Source organism: Panthera uncia (genome assembly GCF_023721935.1).
Source record: "Panthera uncia isolate 11264 chromosome C1 unlocalized genomic scaffold, Puncia_PCG_1.0 HiC_scaffold_4, whole genome shotgun sequence".
NCBI lineage: Eukaryota > Metazoa > Chordata > Mammalia > Carnivora > Felidae > Panthera > Panthera uncia.
Genome location: NW_026057585.1, coordinates 70,792,059 through 70,804,907, shown reverse-complemented (window position 1 = coordinate 70,804,907; position 12,849 = coordinate 70,792,059). Strand labels below are relative to the sequence as shown.

The following is a 12,849-nucleotide window of genomic DNA, read 5'->3' as shown; positions in this document are numbered from 1 at the left end:
GGTCCAGCCACCCCATTTCTCAGCCTCCAGGACACTTAAGTAAATTTGCCTTGGACCCTAACCAGCTGCCCGTCTCAGCCTCTTGGAGATCGTAGATGAAGTTTGGGGCACAGAGAAGAGCACTGGTAGTGAGTGTGGTACAGTTGGTGAATTAAAAATAATTCAGTATAACTGGTGTGCGACGTGAGTGCAGTGCCCCTGTACCGGGGCGGGAGGGCACCTGGTTCTCCTCCTACCACACCCCTGCCATGGAGTGAAGAGGAGTAAGCAGGCCAAGAGGGAGCTGCCCCCCGCAGGTGCATCCCCAGGCGCTAGACCATTACCAGCTGCTAGAGACCTCAGAATTTTTTGCACTCACAGTGGTCAGTCCACTTCCTTCCTCCTAAAGACAGAATCCACCTCTCTGTGCAGACCCCTAAGCCCAAGGAGGGCTGTTTGCAGGGAGGTGGAGGTGCGGGCTGGGGAGTCTGCTCACGTGTGCACAACGCTTCTCGTGGCGTGGGGTGGGGATGGGAGTGGAGAGAGAAGGGAGCCGGGCTGGGGCTGTCTCTCCTCACAGCACCACGGCCCGGCACAGATCTGCAGGAGGCCGGATTCTAAATTCAAACCTGGGTCCCCAGGTGGTTTTTCAAGGGAGAAGAGAATAACAGCTTGGTACCTTGATTTATAACTCTCAAATATTTAGAATCCAAGATTCAGACATGTGGTATCTGGACTTCCATTTGAAATTTTGTCCCTGGCCCCACAAGCGATGGGGCTGGCCTGCATGTATGTGGGGGGCAAGGGCTGCAGACGAGGCTGAGTAGGCAGAGGACAGACGGTGAAGGGTCTTGTGACGGGTCTTTGGTATAAAGGTCACGTCAGGGAGCTCGGACTTCATCCTGTGGACTAAACAATAGCAGAAGCCAAAGAGCTGACTTGTCACCAGACATATGACACGCGTGACTTCATTGTCATAGCCCCAAAACGCCATGAAGCAGAAACTATTCTTATTTCCCCTACTCTATAGACGAGGATAATAAGACTTAAATAGGACAAAAACATAGGCCAGGGACACAGAGTGAGCAGTTAAGGTGTCAGGGTTCAAAAACAGACCTGCAGAATAATTGGGGCAGCTCAGGCCGCAAGCAGGATGGGCTGAAGCTTGAAGGTGGGAAGCGTATGGTTGCACGGTGAGCCAGCGCAGAAGCTGCAGACTTGGTAGTTGCTTAGTCCCGGGGCAGGAGGGAGAGGGCAAGGTCATGGGAGATGGATCACTAGGTTTGGGTTGCTGGGGAAGAACAGTGGTAGTGGATCCTCAGGGGACATAGATTGGATAAGAAAACAAGCCTCTTGGGCCTGGGTTTCTTCAGCAGGGGACTGGACCACATGCTCTTGAAGGTCTCTTTTTGTATGATTGTAATCTGCATTTTGAGGGTTGGTCGTCTGGAATACTATAGAATATGTCTGTACAAAAAGAACATGGTTTATGTCTAGCAGGCACCCAAGTATTTGTGATCTTTGTGATTTGCAGTCATTAGCTTTGAAGTATCTGCATCTGTAAATAGCTTCTTTTCGAGCTCTTCATTTTGCTTCTAGTTCTGTTCCTGTGTCACCTTGCCCTCCCTCCCATTTTATATGCCACGTGTGTGAACATTTTTGGGGTATGTCTCCTCTGTATTCTAAATAAGCACGGCAGGTATTCTAAGCCTCTTTTTTGGCTCTTGCTCACATTATAATCATCCTACCATGTATTGAGGTCTTTGTATACTACCCTGTCTTTTCCACTGAGTTACAGATTCCTGTTGGTTTAGGAAAACAAAAGCAAAAACCAGACCCACGCGCTGAATTATCCTGACAGGCTGTCTCCGTGGGCAGTGGAAAGCCACTGAACATTCTAGTCCTCCTGAGAGTGTGCAGGTCAGACCTGTGCAGGGAAGGGAAGGAATTGAAGGTGGAGGTGGGCAGACCTGGTAGCTGTTGGGGTGACCCCAGGGAGAGGGGGTAGCCTGTCCCAAGGCAATAGCAGCCGGGAGCCCGAGTGAGTGCGCCCACCCTGCCCTGGGCCGCGGGACACCAGCCCAAGGTCAGCCTCTCTACTCCCAGATCTCTCATCTCCTGAGGGAGAGGGAGGAAGGGGCTGCGGAAGGAGACCTGTCCAGGGAGGCACCTTCTTCCCAGAAGCTTTCCCCATTGCTCCTGACTGTTGCATCAGCGGGAGACTGGCGGCTGCACACCCATGAGCTGGGTCCAGGCTTGACTGAGGCAGGGACATTCCTGGAGGGGGAGGGACTCGACAAGGAATGCAGTCCACAGCTGGCCTTGAGGAGAGGTTTGACCATTCTGGGGCCAGCGTCATGGGCTGGCTCTATAGGCCTCTGTGTTGTGTCCTGTGGGGCAGGGAAATGAGCTGTGAGAGGCCTGGGGCCAAATTTGGGCAAGCCTTCTGGAACAGGGCTGCGTTGTGGGGCCGGGCTTGGCAGGGTCACCCAGCGCGGGAAGGCTCCGTCGCCCACTGCCCTCCTGCAGGGAACCGGAGGGAAAAGCAGGCTTCCCCGTGTGAACGCGTGTGTGTCTGTGTACTGGCCTGCGTGGCATCCGGCGTTTCCGACCACACCCTCTCCTTGCCTCTCCACTTCTGTGACACTGGCTCACAAACATAATAGACGAGACTTACTAAGCTCGCGCTATGTGCCAAACATGGTGCCAGATGCTTTTGCAAAGTGCATAGCACCTCGTACAATCCTCGCAACAGTCTGGGAAGTGGGTCCTGTCATCCCTGTTAGGCCCGAGGAAGTTGAGGCTTGAAGAGATGATGTGACTGCCCCCAGGTCACACACGTGTCGAATCAGGATGCGAACCCCGGTTTTCCAGACTCCAAGGCTCCTGCTCTTTCAGTCGCATCCCTGTCTGTCTCATGGCTCCTCTTGGTCTCCCCCAGGTGCCTCTGCTTCCACCTGCCCCGTTGACGTTGGTGGGTATGGGGTTCTCATCCCTTCTCACCTGATAACCCGAGATTTTTTTTTCCTTTCCAAGTTTTTATTTAAATTCCAGTTAGTTGTCCAAAGGATAAAAAATGCTGATTCGAAGGGGCACACACATCCCAATGTTTATAGCAGCGCTATCAACAATAGCCAAAGTATGGGAAGGACCCAAATGTCCATCGACAGATGAATGGATAAAGATGTGGTATATGCATGCGACGGAACATTACTCAGAAAGAATGAAATCTTGCCATTTGCAACAATGTGGACGGAAGTAGAATGTATTATGCTAAGGGAAATAAGTCAGTCAGAAAGCTAAATATCATATGATTTCACTCATGTGGAATTTAAGAAACAAAACGGGGGAAGAGAAGGAGAAATAAGATGAAAACAGAGAGGGAGGCAAACCATAAGAGACTCTTAAATACAGAGAACAAACTGAGGGTTGCTGGAGGGGAGGTGGGAGGAGGGATGGGCTAGATGGGTGATGGGCATTAAGGAGGACGCTTGTCAGGATGAACACTGGGTGTTACATGTAAGTGGTATGTTAACTAACTTGGATTTACATAAAATTTTTAAAAAATAAGGAACAAACGATCATAACTGACCTCAGAAATACCTGTATTATTGTCTAAAAGCAAAACAGATAGATAGGTAGATAGATAGATAGATAGATAAAATTCCAGTTAGTTAGCATACAGTGTAAATTTAGTTTCGGGAGTAGAATTTAGTGATTTATCACTTACATACAGCACCTGGTGCTCATCACAAGTGCCCTCCTTAATCCCCATCACCTATTTAACCCATCCTGATACCAGAGATTCTTTTTTTTTTTTTTTTTAAGTTTATTTATTTTTGAGAGAGACAGAGACAGAATGCGAGTGGGTGAGGGGCAGAGAGAGAGAGGGAGACACAGAATCCAAAGCTGGCTCCAGGCTCTGAGCTTTCAGCACAGAGCCCCACGCGGGGCTCGAACTCATGAGCTGTGCGATCATGACCTGAGCCCAAGTCGGTCGCTCAACCGACTGAGCCACCCAGGCGCCCCACGATACCAGAGATTCTTAATCAGAAGTCAGCAGATCCCTTGAGTTCGGGGATTCTGTGAACCTCTGCAAGGGTTGCAAAATGTAATGTGTATGTGCCTGTATATGTTTTTCTGAGAAGAGAAGCCATAGCTTCTATTTTAGGAGACAGGCTGGTACTTGATATTTTATAGCTGGGGAAACACCGAAATATCCAAATCATATCTTAGTCTTATTGTTCCTCCTTTCCCTGAAATTCCTAAGGAGACTCTGCCTCAGGACAGTGACAGATGGGGAAAAATAAAACAGAGCCACTGACTTGTTCTGTATGCCAGTTCCCAGGGCTCTCACGCAGGGCTCCCTGGGACTTGAGACCAAGCACAGGCCTCCTGTCCCTGGGGGACCTACATTTTTCCCCTGAGGCAGGGAGCAGAGGCCAAGATCAGGAGCTGGGCCTGTGCTGCATGGGAGCAGGGAGTCAAAAAGAGAGGCGTGTGTATGTGTGTGTGTGTGTGTGTGTGTGTGTGTGTGTGTGTGTGTGAGTGAGAGAGAGAGACTTTTTGCCTTGTCCCAGTAAATGTGACACATTCAGTACCCTCAAACCTAAGTGGCCAGGTCAGCTGCTCCTCCTCCCCGCTGAAGCTTTTATCAGATTTTCACAGAGGGTTTGAGGTGATAAGCTCATTTGCCAGTTTTGCATAGTGGTCACATATGGGGCTTCAGACGTTTCAGAGAGGGTGTCATGGAGAGAGCCAGATTCTGAAGTTGGATCCAGCCAGACCATTTCCTCGCCTCTCTGGGCCCCAGTGCCCTCCGTGAAATGGGATGTGGGGCACCAACCAGGTGACCCCTATTCACCCCAGAGCTGCTGGAGGCAGAGGGGAGGTCTCATTCTTCCTCAGCTCCAGGCCCCAGACTTCCTGAGGTGGGAAGTCTGAGGGTGGGAATATGGTAGTGATGGTGATAAATAGCATGGAGAAAGAACGCCCATCTTGCTTTTATGACACTCGGGTTTGAGTATTGGCCCAGCCACTTGTGTGACCTTGAGCATGCTACTTTGTCTTGGGATCTGTAGCTGTGAAGTGGGGGAGAATGGAGGAGATACAAATCAAGTATTGTCTGTGAAAACTAGCCTGGAGCCTCGCACACCCCAGGCTGTGCCTGTTCCTGGCTCTCCCAAGCAGCCCCTGTGCCCTCTGCTCTTCACGTGTGGGGGACAGGCACGGGCAGAAACCCCGGGGGGAGAACTCTTGGAGCCTGCCAGGCTCCGCAGAGGGGACAGGGGCCTGGCACAGGCTGGCACCTGCCATTCCTTTCAGTCCACACCTGGCCCTCCCAGGAGCGGTTCCTCCCCAGGTCTGCGTGAGATCTGGGCCATGTCCACACTTCCCTTTCCTACCGGGTACTGTCGCCCCTGACCTTGGGTCTGTGGGATTCTAAGAAGATAGAATTGAAAGAAGCACATGACCAAGTAAGCCAGGATGGGCTGAAGATACGAAGAATTTAATGTGGATTCCTGGTGTTCTGGTTTGGAAGATGGGTGGATAGTAGAAGAGAGAACACAGAAGGCAGAGCAGATCTGGAGAAACCAGAAGAAACCAGGTCCGTGTCCAGCAACAGCAGATTGGTTAAATAAGTTACAGTGCATCTTAGTGACACAATTCTTAGAAAACATACTTTTGATGTCTATAACATTGAGTTATACAGATGTATCATTTAATCGAACCTCTGTTGTAAGCCTCTGGATTTTTTTTTTTTTTAGTTTTTCACTTTTATGAATAACACTGTAATAAACACCTTTTTCCAAAGGTCTTCACCATTCTGACTACTTTTAGAAGAGAAATATTGCAGTCAGTGGATATAAAAACGACTTTGAGGCTTTTGATACATATTATCAGATTGCCTTTTATTTATTTTTTATTTATTTTGAGAGAGAGCAAGAGCGTGCATATAAGCAGGGGAGGGGCAGAGAAAGAGGGAGAGAGAGAATCCCAAGCAGGCTCCGCACTGTCAGCACAGTGTCCAACATGAGATCTCGCTGTGAGATCATGACCTGAGCTGAAATTAGGGGTCAGCTACCTAACCCACTGAGCCACCCAGGTGCCCCTCACATCGTCTTTTAGAAAGGCTCTACCAATTTTACTCCTATAGCAATACCGGAGAATTCTACCTAGGTGTGCATTCCACCACAAAGCGCCAGGATACATACACAGAGACACATACACACGCATACACATACTTTAGAGGGTAACAAATATATATATTGCTCTACTTCTGGGCTGTCTTGTTTCACGGATCTTTGTGTCACACACAGATTCTTATACACGTATCCCATATCTTAATAATTGCAATTTCATAATATATTCTTAATATCTTATTTATTTATTTGTTTATTTAGAGAGAATGAGCAGGGGAGGGGGCGTAGGGAGAGAATCTCAAGCAGGCTCCAGGCTCAGTGCAGAGCCCGACAGGGGGCTCGATCCCACAACCCAGGTATCATGACCTGAGCTAAAGTCAAGAGTTGGATGCTCAACCGACTGAGCCACCTAGGCACCCCTGTTAATATCTAATTTTTAAATTTGGGGGCTATTTTACCTGTTGAATATTTTGGGTGGGTTTTTAGAATCCTTTTGGTAAATTTCAAAAGCCGTATTGGGATTTTTCTTAGACTTCTGTTAGGCCTTCATTTATCAGGGAGGGTGTGCCATTGTGTTAATATTCAGCCTTCCAATCTAAAAACATGGTTTATCTCCAATTTTTTTTCAAGTCCTCTTTTTATATCTCTCGATAAAGGATTGTAGTGTTTTTTTTTTTAATTATAGTTAAGTTTATTACTCAGTTTTGATGATTTTGTTAGGATTGCAGATGGGATCTCCTTTGTATTGTATCTGGTGACTGTTTTCTGTTGGAGTACAGATCCCATTACTAAATTATTCTGTGCCTTCTAAGTTTAGTTGATTGTTTTAGGTTTTCTAGGCGAATAACAAACACCCTGAAATAGTAGATTAGAGTCCATGGCTTGGTAATGCCTCCAGTCTGCAGGATTACTGTGACTCTCTCCAGCAGTACTGAAGCCCATTTGTAAGGGTGGAAAAGGTGGGTGAATGGACTGAGCCCAAGTTCAGGGTTTCCCTAGGCTGGGGCAATCGAAGAGCAAGGGGGCAGGGGACTGAGGGAGCTCACAAGAGAGCTGGCATAATCTACTTCAGGGACTAGACCAGGAAGGGGTCGTGTACTGAACAGAAATGTAGGGCTGGGAACTGGAAGAAGGGAGAGAGTCAGGAGACGAAGGTGTGGCCTTGGAATGGATGCTGGGATGTCGCGTTTCAGAGCTGATGCCTTTCCCATATGGGACTGCACTCCCTGAGATCTCCACTTTGCTGTTAAAGAAACTGAAGTTCAGAGAGCTTGTGACTTGCCTAACGTCATCCGCCACTAATCAGTGGCATACTGTGTTCCTCTGTGCCTTACTAGCTCACGTTCTGTCCTTATTTTTCAGGTTCACTTTAGAACAGTTGACTGAAAGCAAGGAGACACCAGAAGGGAAAGGAGGAGAGCCCAGCAGAGCAGATAGGAGAGAGAGGGCAGGGTCCTCGTGGGCCCCTCAGCTAGTTGCGAAGGGCAGGGGACAACTGGCCCACTGGGTCTTCGTGCTGATCCAAGAATCCCCTCGAACGGGAACAGCACACCCCAGTGCCCCACGCTGTGTGCCCCTGCCCTGCAGTTCACTCTGTGTCCACCATCATACACCATGGCCCCACCATGTGCTCTCTGTTCCTCACCACCTCCTCTTGTGACTGTCATACATCCCGTGTCCCCCCGCCACACACACACACACACCAGGTCATCCCTCTACCACGGTGTTTATTCCACACAGGCCCCACCTTGTTTCTCATTTGCCTGTACACACTTGGGGTCTGGCGACACACGCACGCGGCCCCATCGCAAGCTGTGTGCCCAGCTCATGCCCACTTACGCTGTGTCTACAGAGTGCGTCGGATGGCTTCTGGAAATCTGTGGCCACTCGAGTGCCCAAGGAGCCCCCTGAGATTCGCATCCTCAACCCATATTTCATCCAGGAGGCCGCCTTCACCCTCATCGGACTGCCCTTCAACAATGGCCTCATGGGCCGCGGGGTGAGAGAGTGGGGCCCCGGGAGAGGGCAGAGGGGAGCTGGGTCAGAGATGCTGTGGGAGGGGAGGACGGGGTGGCAGGGTGAGGGGCAGAGGGCTTGTTCCTCAGAAATGGAACTCAGCTCTGATGAGTGTCACTAAGGGTCTCAGCCTGACTCGGTCCTCCAGCTGAATTCTACGCTTCCTCCCTCCCCTCCAGAACATCCCGACCCTTGGCAGTGTGGCAGTGACCATGGCACTACACGGCTGTGATGAGGTGGCGGTTGCAGGCTTTGGCTACGACATGAGCACACCCAATGCACCCCTGCACTACTATGAGACCGTGCGCATGGCGGCCATCAAAGAGGTGCCAGGCTGGCTGGGGGGCAGTCCATTGGGCAGGGCCGATGGAGGGGTGTCCCAGCACAAAAGAACAGAAAGGGGTGAGCCAGCAGCTGGTCTGGCTGCCAAGAGCTCGCAAGAACGCTCTGCCCTGCCCTTAGCTAAGTTGGATCCCTGAAGGTCCATCCCTGTATTCAGGTCTCTGACCACCGAGCGTCCTCTGTGCCCCTGAACCCAGGACTCCTTTCCCCACCCTTCTCCCCAAACTTTCCCTCCCTGACCCTCTCCCTGCCCTGGTCCTGCACCTGCCTCATCCTTGCTATTCCCAACCCTCATGCTCATCCTGGCACCAGCTCAGGACCGTCTTCTCTACTGCAAGTCCTACCTTCCCCCCGAGGACTTTTGTGCCCCCTCAAACCACCCACAGACATTGCCTCTCAGTCCCTGTACCTCTTCTGCCCCTCCCCACCCCCCCTCCCCCCACGGAGGAAAGCACTGAAGCTCTCTATCGCCCAGCATTGCTTCCCAAGTGATCCCTGTATTCAGGTGCCTTAATGTTCCAGAAGCATTCCAGGTCTCCCGGGCTATCAGTCAGCCTCTTCTGATGGCATCTCTGCCTCCACACCCAGGACCCACGTAAGCCCCTCTTACAACTCCCTCCACCTCCACCACCAGCCTTCCACTGATGCCAGCCTGGAACCTGCACATCTTGGGCCAGCACTTCGAGCAGCTTCTCTGATCCCACAAGGGAATGAGGGGTGGAGGGGGGGTTGGAAGACGCCTCCCATCTGTGCAGATTCTGTAAGTGTAGGGGTTCCCATCTCAGCCAGCCATCCTTCTGCTCACCGCTTATTGGTGCGCCCTTCTCCAGCCCAGAGCCCTGTCCTCCCTGAAAGCTCCCCCACCCTCTTGTCCTGCGGGGAAAACGGAGGCTGCGGCAGGGACTCTGTCAGCTCCTGCTGGCTCGTGCCCGCTGCACTCCTCACTCCCTCCCAGCCTGGCTTCCTCCTCCACCTGCCATGACTCCCAATAAGGTCACCAGTGACTCACCTCAAGGCTGCCAAATCCAGTGGACACATGTTTCCTGACCTCTCAGAAACATGCTTTATGTTGACTACTCCTTCCTCTTTGAAACTTCTCCTGCTCGGGCTTCGGAGTCAGTAATTTCTGGCGTTCTTCTGATTTCGCTCGCCAGTCTCTCTCATTCTCTTTCTCAGCGTCCTTGATTTCAGAGTCAGCATTCGCTAGGGCTCCATCCTGGACAGTCTTCTCTTGCCGTACACGTTCTGTGGGAGATTGACACCCCCATCCGTGGCTTCAGTTGCCATCTGTATTGTTTCATGCTTGGGGTTCACTCGGGCCACCTCAAGTAATGGGAAGTTATTGCAAGAATGTAAGAGAGACTTGGGAAACCAGAAACTGCCTTACGGCTGGGCCTCCTGTTGCCTGGAATGGGGTTCAGGAATAGGGGGCCCATTTCAGGTCCAGCACAGCTCCAGAACTCTCTGTCTGACCCCATCACCTTCAGCAGTGACTGGCTCCAAGCCTGCCTCCTGATTGCCAGGAGCCTGTTGGTCTTTCCATCTGTCTCTCTTCATGTATCTTCTTGCTTTTCTTGTCCCCTGCCAGCACCCATTCTGAACCACTGGCACAGCTACCTGTCTCCTGGCTTCTCTTTCCTCGTATCTGTGGTCTCTTACATACTCCCTTTGTGTAAATTTTGTGTCGGCGTTTCAGGCAGAGGGTGAAAGGCTGTAGACACGGGCAGTAGCCAGGTCACTCAGGACTTTCTGTGCCATGGTGAGGAGCTTGGACTCTACTCTGAAGGCCAGAAGGAGCCATGGAAGGATTTTAGGCTGTAGATTAGTGCATAGTAGGCCACTGCGCCTGCAGCATGAAATACAGGGGCACAGACTTCAGTACAGAGAACAAACTGAGGGTTGCTTTGGGGGAGGTGGGTGGGGGGTATGGCTAAATGGGTGATGGACACTAAGGAGGACATTTGTTGGGATGAGCATTGGGTGTTATATGTAAGTGACGATCACTGTTCTGTTCCTGAAACCAATCAATACTACACTATATGTTAACTCACTTAAATTTGAATAAGTAAAGGAAAAAAAAAATGAGGGGCACTAGGTGGAGACAGAACTAGCTGGGAGGCTGTCACAGCAGTCTAGGCAAGAGATGAACACCCCTGACGAGGAACTTTTCAGTGTCAGTGAGAAGACAGAGAAAGAAACAGAATTCTAAATCCGCAGGGCCTGGGCTTGCCTCGGTACGGGAAGAAGGTAGAAGGGACAGCACCTTCCCTGAAAAGCCCTCTGGTGGAGACTGTTCCCTTTCTTCGGTGCGCCAGATCTCCGTTTTCAGGCCCAACCGCCCCCACCCAGCCCTGTGAAACAGGCTGGCTTGAGGCTCCTGGTATCTGCCGCACCCCCTTCATGCAGGGCGCTGAGGAGGTCAAGCTATGACATCAAATGGCCTGGGTTCAGAGCCTGGCCCTGTGCTTTCCTTTCCTTACCAATAAAAAGGGTAATGACAGCACCTACTGCCTTGGGGGAAGATTAGATGTGATGATGCTTAAAAAAAAAAAAAAAAAAAAAGGCCTGGCACATAGCAAGCACACATAAAGGTCCACCGGTATTACCAATATTAATGTTTTACCCCTGCTTCTCACTGTTACCTCCCAACGTCCTAGACGAGGATGCACTGGAAATGCTGGTGCCTGGGTTCAGGGTCCCTGCCGTCACCTTTAGTGTCTCCAGTAGGCAAGTGAACCAGGCAGCACCCTGGCCCCACCACTGCTTCCCCTCCACTTGGCCCATGGGCCCATTCTCCAGGCCCAGCGGGAGTGTGCGGGCTGCGGAGGCCAGTGGAGCAAGGATTGCATGTTGGGGGATGTGCAAGGGGCGTCAAAGGAGTTCAGAGGGGAGAAAAGTGAAAGGACAGAAGCGATAGGAAGGTGCAGGGTCACGGATACCAAGGGAGCAGCGTTTATGGACCGTCTGCCACGTCGGGTGCTGTCGAGAAGTCCAGCAAGATGAGTACTGGGAAATAGCCAGTGGCTGCACCAGTGAGGGGGCCCCATGGACGGTGGGGAGAGCAGCTTCCAAGGCCGGTGACCAGGAGCTAGACTGCTAGCTGAGCGGTGAGTAGAGGCGGTGCAGAGAGGACAGAGAGGCAGGCATGGTGCATAGGACGTGTTCCCGGGGAGCGTGGACGAGGAGGAGGAGAGGGACAGAGCAGCAGCTTGCCCGAGGCTTACACAGGCTCACAGAGGTCCGTGCCACCCAGCAGAGAGACCCGGTCTGGAAATGTCCTTTTGTGAGTTGTGGTCACAGCTGCCTGTTCAGATACAAGGCCAGCATGGATGGAATCGCCCAGGGAGCCGACAGGGTAGAAGTGTGGGCAGTTGGGGCAGCACTGGCGTTTAATGATTGGCTGAAGGACAGGGAGCCAGAGATGAAGACAAAAAGGGCTGTCGGAAAGACAGCTGCCTCCAGAATTCGGGGTTCTGCTGAGGCTGGGGACCCAGGACCACCAGAATTCTGCCCCAGCCCGTAGACACTCTAGACAACACAGTGCAGATAGTTCTGGTAAGCTCCTATGCTGTCTGTATAGAAGGGAGAATGAGGAGGAATTTCCTGGTTCAAGAGAGCTACACCCCAGGGCACCTTTTTGTTTGCTCTTTCATTATGGACACTGTCAAACGTGTTCATAAATACAGAGAATAACGAATTGTCAAGTACCTGTCACCCACATCCCTCAATTATCAGCACATAGCCAGTGTTTCATCCGTTTATCCCCTCATGCACCCCTCCTCGCTGATTATTTGGAAACAAGCCTCTGATATTGTATTGTTTCAGCCTTGAATATTTCAGTAACTTTCTCTAAAAGAGAAGAGCTTTATGAAAAGTATCGCAATACCGCTATCACACCTTTAAAAAAATGAATAATCCCTTAACGTCATAAAAAATGTCTAGGCTTGGGGCACCCGGCTGGCTCAGTCAGAAGAGCATGCGACCCTTGGTTTCGGGTTCGTGAGTGTGGGCCCCACAATGGGGGTAGAGATTACTAAAAAAATAATAAACTTAAGGAAAAAAATGTCCAGTCTTCCACTGAGCTTTCAAACATTGGTGATTCCCAGTGGGTGTTCTTAAAACTAACCCATCAGATCGATTGCTTCTTGCTGGGGGTGATGGAGGGGATACATAAGCAGAGAGCAGTGTAAGTTTCTACATTTGTTCAGATCCTGGCCCTACCATTCCTCTAAGCATCCATTTTCTTTCTTTCTTTTTCTTTCTTTCTTTCTTTCTTTCTTTCTTTCTTTCTTTCTTTCTTTTTCTCTCTTCCTTCCTTCCTCTTTCTTTCTTTCTTTCTTTCTTTCTTTCTTTCTTTCTTTCTTTCTTT

The 12,849-nt window shown here is 50.7% G+C and overlaps 1 protein-coding gene across 1 annotated transcript in view; it reads left to right on the top strand.

The window, feature by feature from the left end:
- The window catches only part of ST3GAL3 (ST3 beta-galactoside alpha-2,3-sialyltransferase 3), a 191,960-nt gene that overhangs the window by 177,256 nt on the left and 1,855 nt on the right, over positions 1-12,849 (top strand). The window contains exons 10-11 of the mRNA XM_049617323.1: positions 7,975-8,121; positions 8,318-8,464. Of these exons, the coding sequence (XP_049473280.1) occupies positions 7,975-8,121; positions 8,318-8,464 (294 nt within the window). The remainder of the gene's footprint in view (positions 1-7,974; positions 8,122-8,317; positions 8,465-12,849) is intronic.